Consider the following 20,976-nt stretch of genomic DNA (forward strand, 5'->3'; position numbering starts at 1 on the left):
ATTGCTATGGCCTTCTCAGAGATGCGGTATTCCTTTCTCTAAACCAAGCAGTTCTGCATGTCGATAGGGTAATACCATCCAGCTCAACTTAGTCAGCCAATGATCACGAGTATCAGCATCAGGAAAGGAAGCCACACGGAGACTGACAGAGCTCTAGGCATATACTCATAATATGGCTGAAACGAATAATCATGCTAGTCTCTTATCGGTTCTTGATTAGGAAAGGATACTGCACCTTTGTCGCCACTATCAACCATCCACATACTTAATAAATTTACGGTGTTTTGCATGTTCGCCGCAGCAGGATACCTAGCCGAGCATGTCACGCTTCGACTTCAAAGTCCAAATACAGAACTTGGGATCATTGCGAATCCCATGCAAATGTCATGCAATTGGGGTTCTCCGTGAACATCTTTCATGCAGTCCTCATGCAAGTCTCAGCTCTCCACCACCACAGCTGCGGGGTATACTAGTCTCTACTCCGGAATCTGAGCATAACTTCTACAATCTTTCTGAAAAGTATTGAGATATCGCATGTTATAAAAGGCTTCCGAGTACAGCTTTCGACACATTTGCAATCCCACTACTTGTTCTTAGCCTTTCTTCCGACATCGATTGATTAGGAAGTTTAATCTATCCGGTTCGGTATTCACGGGCCTAGGGGCCCTTCTAAAATATGCCGGCACGTGAGATACACTTCTTCTGGGCAACTTAGGGTATGGCTGCTAAGTACATTATACGCTATGAACAGTTGACCCCCTGTGAAGGCGTCTTGTGAAACACGTCCTGGAAACAACTATGGGCTCCCAATCCTAATCTGCCATTGCTGTATCCTCCTGTCCAGAATTCTATCATCAAAATGCGAATCCCACTCCAACCCATGCCGGATCTACAGTCATTGAATCCGTAGCTATTGGTTAGGAATCATACCAGCTGCAATTCAAGCCATTCAAGTCCATGCTCCCTGTTCTATGAAATTGTAATCGGAAGTTGGGTTGAAGGCACGATGATGACGTTCTCTGACTTTTAGACGGTGGGTGCGAGTTACCGTCTAGGAAGGCCATGTTTTATGAAGCAACTCCGGCACGAAAGTCCTATTGGGGCGTAGACCCCGGAAGAATAGATTATAATAATTATCACTAATCAATGATATTCAAATGTATCATCCTCTCGGCTCTTACGCTTCCGTCCTGAAGTCCGAAGCTGAGTGTTATTCTCTGGCAGGTTGGATTCAGTGGTCCAGAGCCCACCAGAGCGGACTCCAGGTCAGCGATAGCACGAATATAAGCTTACGTTCCTTTCGCTCTCAGGATCATCGTTTAGGTAGATAGATGGTGGGGCCGTTCTATCCCCGGCACCCGGCAACGATTAGCGATTGGCTATGTTCGAATAGCATTATGTGTATTAATCACAGCTAGAATCTATAAATTGTCTCAACGATAGGACGTGAGGGAATTCCCTGACCGGAAATAGTCCGAGATTGACTTATCTAGGGCCACTAAAACTCCGTAGTTTGAATATACTCATTGTCTCATTGTTTAAAGAATAGATTGCCCTGTATCCACCCGGCTCAGAACGTTCGTGGGAAACTGCGTAAGCGGATCCATAATAACCTGAGACATCAGACTCTTGCCTCTCGTTCTCTCTGTTTTCTCTCTGGCTTTCATTTTGGTGGAGTATTCAAGGCAAAGTATAAAGGGCAGGCCATGAACTGATGCTAAGTTGTTGAAATATCCCCAACAAATCTTCTCTCGGCTTTTCGAACGAGCTTCCCTAAAATGCGCTACTTTTTCCCATTTGCAGTAGCCATCATGGCTTTCTCGGCCAGCGCTCACCTCGGTCCTCATGATGCTCGATCTAATGCTGAAATGGCTCACAAAGCAGAGCTATCCAGCCGATGTGCGCAGCATGTCGCTCAATTCAACGACAAGCGTTGGAAGCGAAGTCTGGGCCATCCGGGTAACACGACTGTGAAAATCCATACACAAGCCCCTTATTATGATGTGTTACAGAATGACACCTGCGTCCTATCTCCCGAGGTAACTGCTGGTCCATACTACTGGCCGCGGTCTCAGATACTCCGCCAGGATATGACAGAAGGCCAAGTCGGAGTTCCTCTGTGGCTGGACATTGGGGTTATGAATATGGCTACGTGCAGTCCCTTGGAGGGCGTTATGGTCGATCTCTGGCACTGCAACGCGACGGGCAGCTACTCCAGCTTTACTGAATTGTCTCCCAATACCAAATTTCCCGCACTTCTTGCTGAACAGGGCAAGAATGCCTCGGACTTTGTTGTCGGTAGCACGGATATACATACTGATTCCGAAACCTGGCTTCGAGGCATGTGGCCAACCGATGACCACGGAATGATGCAAATGAAGACTATATTCCCTGGTTCGTTAATGCTCTCTAAAGCGACATCATATAAGAGGGTTTCGTCAGCTGACTAACCCACGTCAATAGGTTTCTATGTTGAGAGAACTATCCATATCCACGTCCAAGTGCACACCGACTGGACCACCGGCGAAAACGGAACCCTGGTCTTCGAAAACACCGTCAGCACCGGGCAGTTATATTTTGACGAAAAGCTCGAAGAAAAGATTATGGCGATGGAGCCTTACTCCTCCCATACGCAGATCAACCGCACCCGCAATGATGTTGATATGGAATTCTCCAAGGGTACTGCGAATGGTTACAACCCGGTTGTCTCAGTCGTGCCAGTCGATGAAAATGATCTCACCAAGGGTCTGATTGGGTACATTACTATTGGTGTGGACACTTCAGCCATCGAGGATGAACATTGGTCTGCATCTTGAACTCCGACTCGGGCACAGCCTGGTATTGTTTTCTTGTGGGAAGGAAGGCGGGAGGGACAAGGGGAGGGGGAGTGATGTTCCGTTGCTGTTTGTGTAGCTGGTTATCGAACCACTCACTGTACACTCATTTAGATATAGTATTAGAACCGCTGCAACTTGAATGACACCTCTGTACTGTAAAGGCAACTACACTGTGTATTCCTACTTTGTCGGCTACAAGCCCATCTCAACCCAGGGAGACGATGCTGCCTTCGTCGACATACCAAAGAAGGCAGCGGAGCTCGACTTTCTGTTCACTGCGGAGCTTGCTGGTTGCTCCCTCATAGTTACAGACTATAACAGCTCTCATTATCGCGTTTACCATGATTCCCGACCGATGAGTTCGACGTTCTATGATCACGTCGTGATGGCAGCCGATTTGACCGACTGTATCGGAGGCCTAGAGGTAGATCCAAACCAGCTATTGCTAACTGTGTGCCTCCAGTACAAACTGGGGAAGTGGAAGCTTTACGCACAACTTCTCAAGGAAAACGATAAACACCAGCGTATCATATGACCCACTGGTTCCAATATCCTTCCCAGCGTCTGGGCCCGGTCGCCAGGGGAATACGTGAAGCCGGCTATCAGGGACCTTCGAGCCAGGATTGAAACTTACATGCGCAATCTTCTTGATACCTTGAACGGTGATCTAAAATACTCAGGCAAACAGCCAGTAGCTATACCAACGGCAGTGGATGGTAGATTTGTTAATTTTCCGTCGACTTCATCGCCTCCCTTGACAAATCCTGCGGTAGCCAGAACGGAAGCTTGGAGACAAGCTCTTCGGGAAGCCAAGAATAGGCTGGGCGACAAAGGTATGTTTCTCATTTTTTTTTATTATCATGTACTATGGAGTGAATTATACGGCGAGGCTCACATCTGCTGTTCCATTGATTAGGGAATGCTTACGAGGATCTAGTCCGCTCTGGGACAGAAAGAAGCCGATCCATTGATATTGCATACCTTTGGTTGCTGAAGAAGGGGAAATGAAAGCATCAATTTGATCAGCGTGTTCGAACAAATCCATTAGGGCTTGACCTTATCGATGGGCTAGTACAGGGATCGCCCATCAGATCTTATGGTTGTGTACAAGCCAATACCTTCTAGGATAGATATCATAAACTACTCGAATATCCATAAACTCATCAGGACTGACAGATACGAGTTGGATCCGGTTTAGCCACACCCTTTTCTTTTGTCGATTTTCGGTCAGGTAGGGAGAGGCCAAACCATCGACCTCCATTAGGCCCAGTTCTTCCCAATAGCAGTGAGAAGGTACCACGTTATTACAGGGTAGTCGCAATGTTACTGTGGTCCTTGCCATGCAGTCCTTCGCATCCAATCCGCCAAAGTACTGGCCTTAACTCCCAGATCTTCATATGATGTATCCTCAGTCTGATCCCTTGTTCCGTAACAGATCTTGTCATCTGGAGCCACAGCGATCCATTCCATCATTTGTTTGATATCTTCTTCATATCCTTTGCCAACAGTCGCCGCCACCGTAGCGCCCCATTGATCAAGTGTTATCGGGTCGAAGGTGGCTTCCTGGGAAGTGATCTCTCTGAACACTCTTGCGAAGTCAGCAAATGAAAGCTTCGGGCCAACAACAGGATACGTTTTTGCTGCTGTTTTCTCTGGACCCAGGGAAAATATTTCTGTCTTTGCGTTAGCCAGACTTTTCATCTTTGGTGAACAATATGATCATCGCACCAGCAGCGTATACGCCAATATCATAGCTTGGATCAACCCAATCAGCAAGTTTGTTCCCATCTATTGGGGCGCAAAATCGGACTGTTCCGTCGTCTAGATCACTTTTCCATTAGCTTCGTTTCCATGTGGAGGAAACACTTGGTTTAAGACTGACCTTGACGCTGGCAATACTGAGACCATTGCATGTTTGTGTAGAACAGACCTAACAAAGTAAGCATTCACCACAATTTAGCATGTTCGTGAACTTACCAGGATGTAAAGCCGTCACGGCAAGGAGCTCATCCCGGGCCCTCTGTTCAATCTTATGTTTGTTGTCAAAATGGAAGACTTTAGTAAAGCGACCTTTACTCGCGTTCGTTATGTTGGGCAAACTGCTCATTACAAAGTGTTGCACATTGCAAGCCTTATACATTCATCACCCAACTTAGCTTCTCATCCTTCCTCCTTTCCATCATTCATTGTGCTGGGACTTTGATATGGATATATGGAGAATAAACACACCTTCGCCGCATCGATAATATTCCTCCCAGCCACCAGTTCATGATCCATATCCTGCTCCTTTTCAATCTTCTTCCCAGCGATCCGGTTATTCGTCACAGCAAACACCCCATAGACGTTTTGAAACGCTTCAATTAGGGATTGTTTGTTGTAAACATCAGCAGCGACGAACTCAAGTCTACCACTGTCTTTGTACTTCGCCTGAAGCCTCTGCGCTGCAGGGGAAGAAACGTCACGTGTGATGGCGCGAACATGGAACGATGGCTCGGTCTTCGCGAGAAGTGCGCGGACAACACCACCCCCTTGGTTCCCTGTTGCGCCGAGGACGGCGATATACTTTATTTCTCCTTGGTCGGTTGGCATGTTGGGTTGTTTTACGTAGAACTGATATTCAAGTTGGCTTCGCTGTGGTGGGTAATTCACGCGTTCTTCCGAATGGTGAGTGCGGGGATGAAGTTTCCTTTTCAAACTTAAAGATGTAAGGCTGCTATAGACAGCCAGGAATCCACCAACAAGCTTTATCTCTGCGGGGCTAGGCGTTTTTATATCGCCCTATACACTGGATTCCGGGGTATGTGCAGTTTAGGTTGTGACGCAATGGCTGACTTTTGGTCCCTTTTGCCGTATTTCCGTCGATATGTCGATGGCCCCACCAACATGAAGGGGAGAGTCTTTTCCCGGCTTGACCTCGGTCACTGATAAGTGTCTAGTCTACGCAATACAAGATGACTACTAGGCTGTCTGTATTAAGTAGATTTCAATAAGTTTATGGACTTTGAACAGAGTCCTTCTTAACAAACCCAGCTTCATGTCCGACCTTATTCGGAATTACGGAATTGTGGACCATGGATAAGTAGTTCTTGTACTTTATCTGTGCTATATGCTTCCAAAAAGGGTTTGAGTATGGTTCCCTTAGGATTCCTTTGGCTTTCACTGATTGGTCATTTATGTAACCCGATAATCACAACTCTCAACAAAAGTTTTCCGTCTTACAGAACGCTGGACTAGGTTCTCAAAGTAGGATTGATGTGAGTAATAATGCCAATACTTATACCCAGGACGATGGCGTGACCGGTCTGCTGACATGCTCGAAGAAGAAGCTATTCCTCCTATGTCATCGTATTAATAGGCATGGTTCCTTGATATACTTCTAATGCGCCTGGATGTTATAGTTCCTTAACTGGGCTATTCCCAAAAATGATCCATCGCTGACTGTATGCCAACTAAATGACTATCCCTGAATCTTGAGACTTGAAGTAGACGTCCGGGTTATACATGTATAGATATTTGATATTACTTACTTCGAAGATTATTTTGTAGAAAGCTTACCAGAATGCTGAAGGTAAAATAGGCTTTGGGGCTCAAGCGTCTAAATCTTAAGTTGACTACCTTATCCTTTGCTTTTATAGAACATCATCGTGATTAAGATTATTGAGTCTAGCACGCATGAGTATAGAGACTGTCTGTATACGCCAGTTCAAAATAGAACGTAGATGTGCATGAGCGGGTCCACGGGGTATCGCGGCAGCGCAGCCCTCATTCTGATGCTTGGCAATGCAACTATGTAACCAAAGGGCGTGTGCCGCTTGCGGGGTAGAATTTTTCTAGTCTATGTCGGGGGAAAAATATAATGAGACAAAGAAAAAGGATAAGCAAAACCATAAGCAAGCGTGATATGATTTTTAACGTAATCTAAATGCAGAATAAAATTAATACCTCAGGTGAGAAGGGATGTAGCGGTAAACTTCTGCTAGGGATAACTATCCCGTGCCTGGATCGTGACGTTCCAAGCCCTAGGTGAAGGTGCAACCTCGAGATTTTCTAGAACCACCTATCCGTACCTCATATACCTCATTGTCGCATTCTATCTCTAGATACCACTTTGTAGTACATTTTGATTTGTCTTGGCGGATACCAGAGAAAGCTTGGACTGAGATTAATTGTTCAACGAGTCGGAATATCACTGCAAGGGATAAGTTGCTTTCACAATCTTGTCCTCTTAAAACCTTGAAATGACGGTGTGGACCCCCAAGAAGCTGTCGATCTGGGCGACCCGCCGAGTCAAGCATCCAGTCACAGGCCAGTATGGCCTCTTTTACCTCCGCTTTGGGACACTGCCGCAGGGAACATGCTTGGGGAGTATTGTTGATCCACTCAGCTTTCTTGAATTGAACTGCAATTGACCTATACACCACACATGGCTAGGACGAACTGCATGGCCGTGGTATTCAGGATCGGCCGTATATGCAGCCGCTGGCCTCAGCCGAAGGTCATCTAACTACGAATATTACTCATGAGTCAGAGGGTGGTGGGTCTCGGAGTTGACTAATGAGAATTGATTAGTTAGTTGCTGGCTACCGATACGATAAAAGAATTTATCTTCTCCGCATGGCTTTTTTCTTTCTCTTCCTTCGTCAACTGTTTGCTCCCGGGTAGTTCTCTACGACTTCTCGTATAGTCGAGATTACACCATGCAGTTCACCACCTCTCGAGGGTCTGTATGGGGCCACAAATGGCGGTCTTCGTCGTTATTCATTGTCAGCGCCATGGCAATGGCGCTGTTCACTGGTATTCATCGCTTTTGTCCCCGCGCTTTGACGTAACCCAGATGTTTCTAACGAACCAATTCCCTCAGATGTCTTCCTGTCTACCTTCATTGTGCCGATCCTCCCCTACATCCTGGAAAGCCGTCTCGGTCTCGATGTGTCCCTGACCCAGCGCATGAGTTTTGCATTGCTGGCGTTAAGTGCGGTCACATCGCTCATCTGCAGCCCATTTATTGGCCACTATGCGGATCAGATGTCTTCGAAGAAGATCATGCTGCTCGGCTCATTGGCTACGGCATTATTCTCCACAATCATTCTGGCTATGGCGACTTCAAGTATGTGCGATTCCTTTGATTTGAATGTAGAGCATCTGCTCCGTGTGGTTGCGGAGTAATGTCTAACGGTTGCAATAATAGCTTTTACCTTGTTCTTCGGTCGTTTCATTCAAGCAGTTGCGAGCGCATTCATCTGGACAGTGGGATACGCGACGATCGCGGACAATGTTAAGCAGGACAATCTGGGCAAGACTTACGGGGTGATCTCCCTTGTCGTGGCTGTGGGTACGTCCGGAGGACCCATGGCTGCTGGCATACTGTTCGAGATAGGTGGATACTGGTTGGCATGGTCGAGTGCCTTTGCCATAATCGTGGTGGATATTGTGCTCCGCGTGTTGATGATCGAGCGACCGAGGACGCAACCAGGTGAGTGCCTACATACGATTTGATTGAGTATATGTCTGGTTTCTGACCTAGATAACCAACAGGCACGCCGCGTGGCGACGATCAGGACCCCGAGAACGATCCCCTCCTACCAGACAACATTAGCATTGTCGAGGAAAAGACGGGGTGGCACTTTTATACATATCTCTTCCGACACCGTCAATTTGTCTGCGGTGCCATGAGCTATTTTGTATTCGCTGTCTTGATTTCCAGCTTTGATACCACCATCCCTCTTCATGTTCGGGACGTATTCGACTGGGGTAGTATGATGTCCGGGTTACTTTTCGCCGCTTTACAAGGTCCTGGAATAATTATGAGCCCGCTCTGTGGTTGGTTGAAAGATCGCTATGGCACACGGTATCCAACCGCAGCAGGTTTCGCCATCCTGACGCCCATAATGTGGGTGCTGGGTATGCCCGGCGACGATCGGTTCCCCGGCGTGAACGGTGGCAACACAGGACAAATCGTCTATGCCGTCTGCGTAACTGCAGTGGGAACTTTCTCGTGTTTACTCAATGGCGCAGGAAGTATTGAAGCTACAGGTGTGCCGCGTCAAATTTCATTGGACCTGTTTCGCATTCGCTAACTCTGTCCTCCCTTGCATTAGTGACCGTCGACGAAATTGAAGCCAGACATCCCGGCATTTTTGGCCCTAATGGCGGGTACTCGCGAGCGCTGTCTCTTGCGAGCATGAGCTGGACCTCGGGGGCATTCATTGGTCCTATTTTGTCTGGATATCTGACCGAGAAGGTCGGATACTATGAAATGAACTGCGTTATTGGTTCGTTATTTTTATCACCCTTCTCACTTTACTAGGTCGAGACTGACATCGACACAGCCGTTCTGTGCGCCCTGTCGACTGTGAACGCTCTCTGGAACCTCAAGTCCAAGACCCCGGCGGATGGCCAAGGTCAACCTGACGATCGTAAATAATAAATGATTTCTATGAAATCCGGTAATAAAAGCAACGTAGCACCTGAACCGAATACCACAGGTGCGTTAATAGAGGGGCATAATGATGTGATAGAAATGATGAAAGGATGATTTTTTGAAAAAAGTGATTTCTTAGCGACCGTCTGTTTCCAATGTCTTAGTTTCTCATGGGTTCCAAGTTATGATGACGACAGCGATGATCTATGACCAAACGGTTCACTGAAACATTGTCTCTTCATTTCCTTGTCTGTTTGTTCTGGGCTTTTTTTGGCGGTTTCGGTTTCTTCCTAATACAGTTGTTCTCCAGCTCCGCTGATATAGATAAGCCGGTAAAAATAACAAAATCGCGAGAGGAAAAGCTATCCCGTATCGCTCAGGCTGCATATTCTCCTCATCTCAACGGTTCTTTGTCTCGATGTGCGTATATATCACTAGACTTTAGACCATGATTCTGAAGAAGTTTATGTCAAGTGACTTTCACTATAGTAGAAATATATTTAGTTCGCTACCCCAACTCACCGAGGTTGTATATTCACCACGGTTCGAACCATAGGCCTTTGGATCAAAAGATAAATTGGGAATATAACAGGTTGAGTAGTAGTTGACGGCTTGATCAACGTACAGTAGAATGTAAGTGCCTTATTTCGAACATATTTGTTCAAGAGTGGTCGCTTAGACATACTACCGAGTCTCCTTCCATGGGAAGCACAACTGCAGAAATATATATGTTCGAAACAGCTACCACGGAAAATTAGTCGCGCGTACCAACAACGAAATCTATATCCCAAAGACAACCGCTATCTTTTCAAGGATTCTACTCATCTTAATTACGTATATTTAACAGAAATATTCACTCAGCTTCACGTGATGACTCAGAAGGTCCAGTTTGAGGGTGAGAAAAAGCTTCATAAAACTTTGGGCTGCTTGAACATGTACCATGGTTTAAATGACTCTATCATCTAATGGGGCTGTAGCTCAGTGGTAGAGTGGAAGATTGCAATGACCTGACTGGTTAACCAAATATTGCAACCTATCTTTAGGTCGCCGGTTCGAACCCGGCCAGTCCCTTGTTCTTTTTGTTTTTCTTCGACTCCCAGTTTTTCTTGGCTGCAATGCTGGGAAGAACAACAACTAACGCTTTTTAGCTAGCTAGCCAGATTGCAGTGGATGATAGGTAGAGAGAGTATGGAGTACTTGATTGGGTGTTCTATCTCAGTTTCGCGCCGAGGCCGATGAACCTGTAAACATTCTAGCTAGCAGTTTACACTTCACTTTCCCCCCACTGAATAGTGGTTAACCTAATTAGCTTCTACATGTCCTTCTTCGGAACTATTCATGGGTGTCAATACTTTTTAAACAACCTAGCTAGTCACCTGGACTGTTGCCTTATACCACGTAAACAGCGTAGCTTCGCCCCCAATATCAGCCAAATCCCCAACCTCATTCTTCCAGTTACTGTCAGGCTGAAAAAAAATGCCACAATGCGCTCCGACTACAGCGCGCAGGACCTCGATGCCATTCTGGAACTGGCTGCTACAGTACAGAAACAGTATACGGATGTGCCAGACCAATACAAAGCTATTTTGCACGAGTGAGTTGTGTCCAATAACTGCGAATCAAGTTAAACCAATTCAGTTGCAGGCAGCTGACAGGTTTATAGTGCCAAGCGGCTGTCTGATCAGCTGTGCGAGACTGAAGATGAGGATACCGGTGACTCGGCTGAGGATCAAGAGAAGCAGAGACTAGACGATATTCACAAACGCTGTCGGGATCTCTTACACGAGCTGGATGCATATTTGGGGCAGTTAGATACAACAAGAACTCCGTCACCACAAGATGAAGGGGGATCCGTTGACTTGAAGACCACGACAGGTGAAACTGTCCTACTTGCAGCCAAGCAAGGTTTTAGAGAAATTGTCCGGTTTCTCCTCGAGCAAGGAGTTCCCATCGACCCCAAAGACAGAGCGGGGCGGACTCCCCTCCATCATGCAGTGGCAAAGGACCACAAAGAAGTAGTCAAGGTCATCCTCGAAGCCGGCGGTGATATAGAGACGACGGACCTGGCGGACCATATCCCACCAATGTTCGCAGCGCCCCATGGAAATGACAAGGAGAACAGGTCGTGCCACACACCTCTGATTACTGCAATAGAAGCCGACAATGAGGAGATGGTCAAGCTTCTTCTGGAAGCGGGTGCTGACCCGGACCATTACACTGATTATTATACGCCTTTGACGTCTGCAGCACGAAACCACAACATGGGCATATTCACACTGTTGATTGACAAAGTCTCTAATTTAGACCATCAGGATGAAGGGGGCGATACTCCGCTGATACATGCTGCAAAATGGCACAATGGGTTGGCGGAGCTCCTTGTGGAGCGAGGTGCAAGATTGGACGTTGAGAACAGATACGGTGAAACTGCGATGTCCATCGCTTCACAGCGTGCAAACAAGCACCTGCTCACATTGCTTCTAGAGAGGATTCCTGGTCAGGAGTATATCAATGCGAAGGGTCAAGGCCTACTTCATTTTGCTGCAGAGAGCGACCTAGGAGGTGGGGATGAAGCCATGGTTCGCTTTCTCCTGGCGAGGGAGGGGTTGACTCGGGACCAGAAAGTCGCAGATGCTCAAAGTGGACTTCACGGTGCCGCATGGAGGGGGTATACTACCATATTGAAAATACTGCTTGAGATAGATGGTGTGGATGTCGACGGCAAGGACGCGAATGGCTACACCGCGCTTTGGCTGGCTGTTCGGATGGGTAGGGAGGATGCCATCGAGCTCCTTCTTGATACATATGGGGCAAACCCTGAGATTCATAACGGCCACATGGAATGGACAGCAATACATGCAGCTATTATTCATAACGAGCCGTCAACTGCGCGGATGCTTCTGGCAAGAGGCGTTAATCCAAACAGTAGGGACCGCCACGGTCGAACTCCCTTATCCGGGGCGGTTAATATCGAATGGGATATTTGCCATGATGGTATCGGTTCAACAATGGTGCCGTTGCTTCTTGAAACAAATGGCGTGGATGTCAACAGCCAAGATAACTTGGGTCGCACCCCCCTGTTCTGGGCTCTATTATCCGCCATCTATTTGGTGCACTCCCCAGAGAAAGTAGAAATGTACGAGGCTGGCGTTCAGCTCCTTCTTGAACAGGGTGCGAGAGTCGACATCCGCGATGAATCTGGTAGGACACCCATATTCTACGCGGCAATGGTGAAACGTGCCGCACTGGTCCAAATGTTCCTGGCGAAGGGCGCAGAGCCGGACTGCATAGATGCTGATGGTAGGACACCGCTTTCCTATGCAGTGGAGCCTTTCAATGTTGTTTGGTTGGTGGAGTACAAAGGTGAATCTGAGGATGAATGGGATCCTGCATGGTCTGGTGACCAGTTGAGCAAGGTGGTGAAAGCTCTTCTTGCTCAAGGTGCTGACCCGAATCGTCGCGATGTAAAGGGTCTAACACCACTCTCACGCGCCGAAAAGAGGCTTGAGGAAGGGAATGAAGTGTTGATTCTGCTCAGGAAAGCCTCCGCTCGAGGGTCAGGCTTGTGGTTCAAAAGCCGCTTCTAGATAACACTCGAGTCCTACCTACCGCACCCTACTCCAATAACAACATTAGATTTACTCGAAAGTGGAGCCGATGACAGGGCATGTGGATGCAATAATTATAGAAACAATGTCAAAGACCTTTCTAAGAAATTGACAAATACATTTGGTAACCTTCAGTTCGCATCCAACAAAAATATCCTGTGCCAAGTTTTGTTATTCCAATGACGATCCTCAACTCCCAATTGCGAGTTATAAGCTGCTCACAGTAATCGGAAGTAAGAATCCAGTTTTCTGTAGTAAATATAAGTTGTTGATGAATTCGGGGAGAGGATGAAGTACCCCAGCCATCCCTTTTATGCCAGGAATGCGGAAGGGGCCGTTCTCCCTCCTCTCCGCAAAGTTTTATGAATTGGAATTGTACAGTACAAAGGACAGATCCCGAAAGTCAATTCTTACAAGGGGGTCAAAACATTTAGTCATCGATTTCATGAAATAGTTTGTAGAACCCGAGTTATAAGCTTTGTTGTTGAAGATGCATTCCGAAGGAAGGGGGAGGCGTCCTGTGGCTTCCGTTGTTTTGAACTCTCAAGAGTAAATGAAAACAAGGGAGTAAATGATTGCCAAGAGAGTCTTACGAGTGAGATTTCAGCTGCGGCGATTGAATCCGCCTGTGAAGACTGTTTATCATGCCACGAGACATCATCACAACAACGGAAACAATTCCTACACAAACATTGACCGAAGACAGCCAGCATTGACTCAGTTGACATGCCGTGCTATATGTAATAGTGCACGATTGACGCAGCAAGGGATGTGCATATTTTTGAACTCGGATTGGCCTATCCGCATGCAGGAGGAGCTACAATTGAACTTACATTCCAGGCACAGCGCGCCGAATTATAAAGATGGCGCGCTCCACGAGCCTCGAGACTTTTTTGTTTGAGCATCAACACGACACGACACGACACGACACGGGCTTTGCCACATATCGTCAATATGGTTATGAGGTCACTCAAGTTTTGGGCGTCCAGCCTTCTCTGCGCGACACTCCTTAGGGAATGTCACGCTCAACAATCTGATGCCAACATTGGCTCCGAGCTTGGTGGGAAGCTGTCAAGTGGTGCTAGCATTTACTTCCCCGGAAGTGATCTGTTCAATAATGCGACTGCGCGGTGGTCGCAGTGGGGCAAGCCGAATATTAGTGTTGTTGTGGAGGTTGCGAACAAGTGGGATGTTGCTGAGACGGTGGGTATCTTTCCGATGTCGTGGGCATCGTTGTATGCTGATTGGAACTAGGTGAAATATGCCACCAAGCACGATGTACCTTTCATTGCCATCAACGGTGGCCATGGAAACATCGAAACCCTGGAAAATGTCCACCAGGGAATTGAGATTTGGATGCACAAGCTCAACACCGTTGACATCTCGGACGACACAGCTACCTTCGGTGGTGGTATCCTCTCGCATCAGGTTATCGAGTCCTTATGGGCTGCCGGTAAACAGACAGGTGAGTTCTAATATGAACAATTGCGTTATTGCGGCCACACGCTAACCATATTAAAAGTGACCGGTGTCTGTGACTGCACTGGATTCCTAGGACCGGCTCTCGGTGGTGGCCATGGGTACCTGCAAGGACGCCACGGCCTCATCGCAGACAACTTTGTTTCCTTGGAAGTTGTGACTGCTGATGGTAAGATTCGGACCGTGACGCGAGACGGACCCGAGTCCGACCTATTCTGGGCGATGCAGGGCGCTGGCCACAACTTTGGCATTGTGACCTCTGTCACCCAGAAGATCTATGATGTCCCGAACAATGGCGTATGGTCCTTTGTCAAGCATACCTACACCCAGGACAAGCTGGAGCTTCTCTTCCAATACCTTAATATCCTAGGATGGAATGGACAGCGCGTTGATGTGATGTACTGGGCTACCATTTCCCGCGACGCAGAAATTGATCCTGTCAACGTAAGTCACCATACCCCTACCGCAGATGCTCATGAGACTAATCATTGATCGCTAGCCCATAATCGACATCTTCGTCCTGCAGGAGGGCGTCGAAACCTTGGATGCAACTGTATCGAGGTCTTTGCTCAACTTTGCCCCTGAGAAGACTGTAACACACTCCGGCCCGTACGTCGACATTTCTAAGTGGACAGAGTTCAACATCGGATCGCGGGCTTGCGACAAGGGCGACGAAGGTCCCCAAATTGTCCGATTCCCTCTCAACCTGAAGACCTACAACTTGGAGGCGCTGCGCCGCGCATTCAATGCCTTTGCTGAGGAAACCGTTGCCCACCCCGACTTCGAACATTCGACCATCATGCTCGAGGGGTACTCCAACCAAGGTGTCCAAGCGGTCGATCCCGCCTCCACCGCTTATGCTCACCGTGAGGACACAATTCTCGTCTCTTCTGTTATTATCTTCGAGAAGGAGACGGACCGGCCAGCAGCCGAAGCCTTCGGTGACCGCATCCGCGATATCCTCCACGAGGGAAGCGGCGAGCCTGAGAAGCACGTGTATGTGAACTACGCATCTGGCGATGAACCGCTGGAGTCTATGTATGGATATGAGCCTTGGAGACAGAGCAAGCTGTCTGCCTTGAAACGGAAGTACGATCCTGAGAACCGGTTCGGATTTTATGCGCCTATCCCGGCGGCGGACTGGTAGATTTTTGTATATTGTTCATATTTGCATCTTGCACATTATTTCTGGGTGTTGTTTTCATAGGGTGTTCATTATACAGAAGTAATGTATAGTTTAATTGTTAATTTGGACGTGAATACCAAAGAATCATTTCTTATTTCTAAAGAAAGCGGGGCAAGTGTCATCACATGGCCTACCAGGCTGCCATCAACCATTTCTGTACATCCACAAGAGCTTCTTCCTACTTCGCCAGGAGCGTAAATACCAAGTAGTTGAGATATGCCCCGACCGATCTACCTCGCCCTCTTCTCTAACGGGCCCCGCCCCGCCCACTGGTCCATCTTCGTCCCAACCCTCAACAGCACCGGCCAACAGGGCAAAATAATCCATGTAACCGGCACAACAGCAACGGGGTTCTTCCTTGAGTTCAAGCGCAACTATGACTTCGCCACCGAAGACCGAAAGTACCAGATAATGCCACTTGTGGATGTCGAAGAGCGTTATGTCGCTGATACCGTGGGCGATGGCAAGATGTAGTGCGATACTACGGCTAGAGATCGTTTAGAGTCTGTTGCCACGGTTGTGAAGCCGCCTGGTCCTAGTCGGGAGCTTTTTGGGAAGGATGTATGTGTTTCCTGTCTCAGTATTGAAGCATGCTTGCTGGGAAATGGGTGCTAGGCGCGTAACTGTCAACATTGGATGATGGAGTATGTTCAGAAGCTGGTTGATGAAGGGTTTCTAGCTGAGTGTGCTGTTGAGGTGTTGGCGGATGCTCCTCGGCGATTTTAAGATTAACATACTCTGGTATTGATCTATCAGAAGCTCTTTACTGAAGCTATGAGATGAGCAAGGGAGTTGATGTTACACCACCAGGAGCAAAAGATATGTACTGGGGCAATAACGAGTAATTGTACGCATATGCAGACCTCTCTAACTCTATCGGAGTCAAAAGATAGAATGAATCTTCTCACTGCCCAACACAGTCTGCACCGACTCCCTCCCCTCAACCCTCCGCGCAAGCTCAGTAAACTTAGCATATACCGGCATTTCAATCTCCGTCCTGACCCCAATCCGATACGCAAAATACAAGAACACATCAGCAGCAGTAAATCCCTCCCCAACCGCATACTCCCCAACCAACTTCTCCTCGATCAACACAAAACAATTCCGCATAATCTCCAACCCTCTCCTCTTGATCATCTCCAAATCCTTCTCCTCAGTTGAAACAGTCCACCGCCCCGGCCTAAAGAAATGGCTAATACCTCCGGCATGCACGGTTCCCGCTACATAATTCATCCACTCGTGAACCCGGACCGTCTCAATTGGAGTTCGACCCAGGAGGTGTGCTTCTGGTGCTAGGCTGGAGATAATCGTTGAGACTGCCGGGACTTCAGTGATGACCTCGTTGTCGACGACGATGACGGGGACGCGACTTTTAGGGTTGATTTTGCGGAAGCTTTCAGGGAAGCTCTCGTCGGATCCTTCCATTTCGATTCGGATGGGTTCGAAGGTAGTCCTTGTTTCATGGAGGAGGATGTGAGGGATGATGGAGCAGGCATCTGGGGCGTAGAAGAATTTGATATTGGGCATTTTGGGCTGGTGCGTTGGGTGGTCTACTTGAGTTTGATATGATAGTTGTGTTGGTTGGGGTATGTAGTTGATCAGTGCTGAGCGGGGTTCTTTATATCTGGTGTTTTAGACTTTTCTGGGCATATCTGACAGAGCCATTGGAAGTGACTCATCGTGGAAAACGATTTCCGACATCACTCATTTTGATCATTAGAGAGGGGAGTCACAGTTATTAAAGTGAGCTATACATAGCATGGTCTTGCATAGGTTAAAATGTGTGGTCTTGCGAAAATCATAAACATTTAACCATGCCACCACTAAAAACATTATCCGCATCAAGTCTGCCTTTCAAGCGTCGTAACCTATCTGTAGCTTGAACACCAAAGAACTGCTCCACGTCGATCTGTTCTGGCGGGAAGAAGCTCGGAAATCCCCCGTCCAACGCAAGCTCACGTTCTTCAATCTCTCTTCTCAGCTGTTTTGCCCAACTAGAGGCCTCTGTAATAGTATCAGAGCCAACCTCTGCATTGGAATGTGTTCCTCCATGGAGCCCGAGGATGACATGCGGGAATCTATTGGGAAAACAGGCACTGAAACCATTAGGTATCTCCTTCCGTACGCCCTTGCCATGATTGTTATGGATGATGACTGCTGATAGTGGCTGTATTGGGGGATGACCTGAAAAGATTGCTCCGATCTCGGGATTCAGTCCTCGAATGTTTCTACTGCAGAAGAAGGTAGCAGACGCTGAATCCCCGACACCATAAGCTGCCGCAGTGGCTAGTAGAAGAAGGTTAGCCGTAACACTCATATCATAAGCTGGTCGGGATATCAAACTGACTCTCTTCAACAGTATTCGCCAGAACTGTACCCAAGCCCATCATCCTCCGAAGAAAGATCCTCGCCGGCTCCAAGTCCCCATCCACAGCAGTCCAACACCAGAAGAATGTAAAACAAGGCTCAGAAACAACTCCCTGCAACATATCCGGATGCGCAACAATACCATCGCCACTAAACTCGTCAGGAAGCCCGTGCGCAACAACTGTCTCAAATTCTTCCAATACTGTAGCCGCTTCATGAAGCGGAAACGCTAAGTAGCCCGCATACAGCTTCGGTGCTGGATACACCTTCACCCTCAGCTCAACTATGACACCAAAGTTGCCAGCCCCTGCTCCCCGCAGAGCCCAGAGTAGCTCTTGGTCATCGTCGGTGTCGATGATAGCCCCGCTCGCTAAGACCACTCTTGCGCCGAGGATCTGATCCACACCGAATCCATATGTCCCGACATAGAATCCATATCCGCCGCCACAGGCCCAGGAAACGTAGCCGACGGTCTTCGATTGGCCCGTTGGTGTGAATAGTTGGTGAGCGGCTAGATACTGTTGTAGTGTTCCTGCAATGACTCCGCCGCCCACGCGTGCACTGGTCCTATCCGGGGAGATGATGATAGAATCCATCGCTCGCATGTCGATGACGATCCCGCCGGCGACGAGGGAGCGACCGAAGAAATCGTGGCCCCCGGAGCGGATGGCGAGGGGGATACGTTGGTTCGAGCATGCTTGGACTACTTGTGAGACTTCTTCCTCTGTCTGGGGGCGGACAATAGCTAGGGGTTGGTGCGTGAGGGCACGGTTATAGGTCATACGATAATGCTCGAATTGCGGGTTTGATACTGTATACACCGGAAGGGATGGGATGAGCCTCGATAGTTCCTGAATCACTGGTGCTTGGTGTTGGTCCATCTTGAAATAAAATGAGCGAAACTGAGTTGTATATTAAGTCCTGGTCTGTCACCTATACTTGTTATGTACAGACGGCAAAAGCAGATATATACCCTTTTCTAACCTGTATCTGCAAATCACCGCGTAGGGTTCTGGTCTCTTCCATTTAGCACACCGGTTATTGCCTTCTTCTTTCGTATCCGATAGTGACGCGGCTTACCAGGCGGATTATATTGTCCCGAGCCAGTGAAATCGAGTTCAATTGTGGAAGTACTCCATACAACTATAGAGAGTTCAGCCATCAGTATCGTGGATGAAGCAGTTCTTGGCATTTCTTATGTCCACCAGGCCCCACTTGACTTTCCATATTTGGACAGAATGCGAGCAAGTGGGTCTTTGATACTGGAATGAAATGTGAGCAATCAGGAATCTTAGCCATCCGGTGAGTTACATTGTATCATGGTTGAACTTTACTCCTATTCTCTCGTGTTGTTATGCCTCGGGTGCTATCTGGACGGACTGAACGCTCACACGGAGAAAAAGGTGCGAAAGCGTGAAGAATACTCAAAAATGGTTGAATGTCCGATATGCCAAAAGACCGTGCTTTTGTCAGAAATCAATCGCCACCTCGATTCGGGGTGCGAGGCGTTCTGTGAAAATGTGTCATCCTCTAGCTTGTTATCTAGTGGGCCAAATCCGGGATGCGATCGTCCCCTCGAGGTCACATCCAACAGTGCTGTTGATGATGAAGAACGTCCCGATCGAATTCATCACACTATACCGATTGCAAGACCACTGGTTACAGAGAGCACGAAGAGAGTGTTCGACCAACAACAAAGCTGCGAAGAAGAGAAACGAGATACCAGGACGGAACATACTAGAAAACGACTCAAGCCAGACAATGCACCATTGGCAGAGCGAGTTCGCCCTGGATCCTTTGACGATATTGTGGGCCAGAACCACCTTATAGGGCCTAATGGAACAATCCGTCAGTTTGTTCATGAGGATAAGATTCCCAATATGATATTCTGGGGGAGCTCGGGAACTGGAAAAACCACAATCGCCCGCATCATTGGAGATGTCTCGAGAAGAAGATTCTATGAAATTGGTAGCACGATCACGACAGTCACAGAGTACAAAAATATCATTGAAAAGGCATTCAAGGATCCGGACAAAGGGCTAAGGCCGTCTATTGTGTTTTGCGACGAGATACACCGCATAACAAAGCCACAGCAAGACATACTCCTTGACGCTATCAAAACCGGTCGCATTGTTCTGATTGGAGCTACAACAGAGAATCCATCTTTAACAATACGTCATGGCCTCGTTTACAAATGTGCAGTGTACACCCTCACCAAACCGAAAGACGCGGACGTACGGAAGATGCTTCATAGAGTGGTTGAAGAACAGGGCTTACACTCCCATCTCCTCGACGATGAACTCCTTGAATACCTGTCAAACTTCGCCGATGGTGATTGTAGATTGTCGCTGAATCTCCTGGAGATAGCGTGCGACCTATCTAAGCGAGACGGGATGACCGGGGAAAGATTGAGAAATTCTCTCACGATGCATCTAAACTACGACCGGTCGGGAGACCAGCATTACGACACTATCTCGGCCTTCCACAAGTCAATCCGAGGCAGTGACGCCGATGCTGCACTGTACTACCTGGCGAGAATGCTGAAGTCTGGGGAAAATCCACTGTTCATCGCGCGTCGTCTTGTTGTAGCAACATCGGAAGACATCGGACTTGCTGACAACGTCTTGCAAACCTATGCGACTTCGGTATACTCCGTGCTTGAGAAGCTGGACATACAAGATGCACAAGCCTCGCTGGCACAACTGGTAATTATGATGTGCCTATCGAAGAAGAGCACTCGCTCATACAGAGGCTTGAATAATGCTTTTGCTTGTCTGAAAGAACCTGGTGCTGCTAATGCGCCTATTCCATATCAACTTCTCCCTATTAGTCCAAAAACCAAAACGATGGTTGAAGAATTTACTACGCCTCATGTATTTTCTAAAGGAAAGGAAACGAACTTTCTACCTGAATGCCTGAAAGGGCGGAAGTTCTTGGAAGATACTGATTTCTTGTTCAAGAGAGACCCTGATCTTACTTATCGATAATTTGCTGGCGCGTACTTATACATACCTTGCACTTCTAAGCTTGGTCATCTGTATTTACCCAGAGTCAAGATGCTCTTTAGGCTATGAACTATTC

At 47.8% G+C, this 20,976-nt stretch overlaps 9 protein-coding genes and 1 non-coding gene across 10 annotated transcripts; 6 read left to right on the top strand and 4 right to left on the bottom strand.

Annotated features, from left to right (window-relative positions):
- Positions 1–1,778: 1,778 nt before the first annotated feature.
- On the top strand, positions 1,779–2,816 carry AO090701000342 (intradiol ring-cleavage dioxygenase; the record flags this gene model as incomplete). Its single annotated transcript, XM_001823148.1, has 2 exons — positions 1,779–2,394; positions 2,464–2,816. The coding sequence occupies 2 exons, from the start codon at positions 1,779–1,781 to the stop codon at positions 2,814–2,816; spliced, it is 969 nt and encodes a 322-aa protein (XP_001823200.1).
- Positions 2,817–3,212: 396 nt separating this feature from the next.
- On the bottom strand, positions 3,213–3,805 carry AO090701000341 (uncharacterized protein; the record flags this gene model as incomplete). Its single annotated transcript, XM_023237357.1, has 4 exons — positions 3,213–3,255; positions 3,332–3,504; positions 3,543–3,657; positions 3,765–3,805. The coding sequence occupies 4 exons, from the start codon at positions 3,803–3,805 to the stop codon at positions 3,213–3,215; spliced, it is 372 nt and encodes a 123-aa protein (XP_023092097.1).
- Positions 3,806–3,859: 54 nt separating this feature from the next.
- On the bottom strand, positions 3,860–4,944 carry AO090701000340 (uncharacterized protein; the record flags this gene model as incomplete). The annotated part of the gene is made up of 6 exons (XM_023237358.1): positions 3,860–3,930; positions 4,012–4,109; positions 4,165–4,510; positions 4,566–4,658; positions 4,720–4,767; positions 4,815–4,944. The coding sequence occupies 6 exons, from the start codon at positions 4,942–4,944 to the stop codon at positions 3,860–3,862; spliced, it is 786 nt and encodes a 261-aa protein (XP_023092096.1).
- Positions 4,945–5,016: 72 nt separating this feature from the next.
- Positions 5,017–5,426, bottom strand: AO090701000339 (uncharacterized protein; the record flags this gene model as incomplete). Its single annotated transcript, XM_023237359.1, has 2 exons — positions 5,017–5,034; positions 5,067–5,426. The coding sequence occupies 2 exons, from the start codon at positions 5,424–5,426 to the stop codon at positions 5,017–5,019; spliced, it is 378 nt and encodes a 125-aa protein (XP_023092095.1).
- A 2,108-nt stretch (positions 5,427–7,534) lies between these two features.
- On the top strand, positions 7,535–9,261 carry AO090701000338 (putative MFS multidrug transporter; the record flags this gene model as incomplete). The annotated part of the gene is made up of 6 exons (XM_001823144.3): positions 7,535–7,631; positions 7,699–7,944; positions 8,026–8,310; positions 8,373–8,870; positions 8,936–9,109; positions 9,167–9,261. The coding sequence occupies 6 exons, from the start codon at positions 7,535–7,537 to the stop codon at positions 9,259–9,261; spliced, it is 1,395 nt and encodes a 464-aa protein (XP_001823196.1).
- A 964-nt stretch (positions 9,262–10,225) lies between these two features.
- AO090701t00005 lies at positions 10,226–10,329 on the top strand. The gene has a single exon. It is a non-coding gene; the product is annotated as a tRNA-Cys (tRNA).
- Positions 10,330–10,574: 245 nt separating this feature from the next.
- Positions 10,575–12,842, top strand: AO090701000337 (ankyrin repeat domain-containing protein; the record flags this gene model as incomplete). Its single annotated transcript, XM_001823143.3, has 2 exons — positions 10,575–10,852; positions 10,922–12,842. 2 exons carry the CDS (start codon positions 10,575–10,577, stop codon positions 12,840–12,842), a joined length of 2,199 nt encoding a protein of 732 aa, XP_001823195.3.
- Positions 12,843–13,817: 975 nt separating this feature from the next.
- On the top strand, positions 13,818–15,489 carry AO090701000336 (FAD-binding oxidoreductase; the record flags this gene model as incomplete). Its single annotated transcript, XM_023237360.1, has 4 exons — positions 13,818–14,066; positions 14,118–14,328; positions 14,386–14,786; positions 14,869–15,489. 4 exons carry the CDS (start codon positions 13,818–13,820, stop codon positions 15,487–15,489), a joined length of 1,482 nt encoding a protein of 493 aa, XP_023092094.1.
- A 1,837-nt stretch (positions 15,490–17,326) lies between these two features.
- AO090701000335 (FAD-binding oxidoreductase) lies at positions 17,327–18,776 on the bottom strand (the record flags this gene model as incomplete). The annotated part of the gene is made up of 2 exons (XM_023237361.1): positions 17,327–17,814; positions 17,876–18,776. 2 exons carry the CDS (start codon positions 18,774–18,776, stop codon positions 17,327–17,329), a joined length of 1,389 nt encoding a protein of 462 aa, XP_023092093.1.
- Positions 18,777–19,325: 549 nt separating this feature from the next.
- On the top strand, positions 19,326–20,882 carry AO090701000334 (uncharacterized protein; the record flags this gene model as incomplete). Its single annotated transcript, XM_001823140.1, has 1 exon — positions 19,326–20,882. The coding sequence occupies one exon, from the start codon at positions 19,326–19,328 to the stop codon at positions 20,880–20,882; it is 1,557 nt and encodes a 518-aa protein (XP_001823192.1).
- Between the last annotated feature and the right edge of the window lie 94 nt (positions 20,883–20,976).

Source organism: Aspergillus oryzae, chromosome 5 (assembly GCF_000184455.2).
Source record: "Aspergillus oryzae RIB40 DNA, chromosome 5".
Taxonomy (NCBI): domain Eukaryota; kingdom Fungi; phylum Ascomycota; class Eurotiomycetes; order Eurotiales; family Aspergillaceae; genus Aspergillus; species Aspergillus oryzae.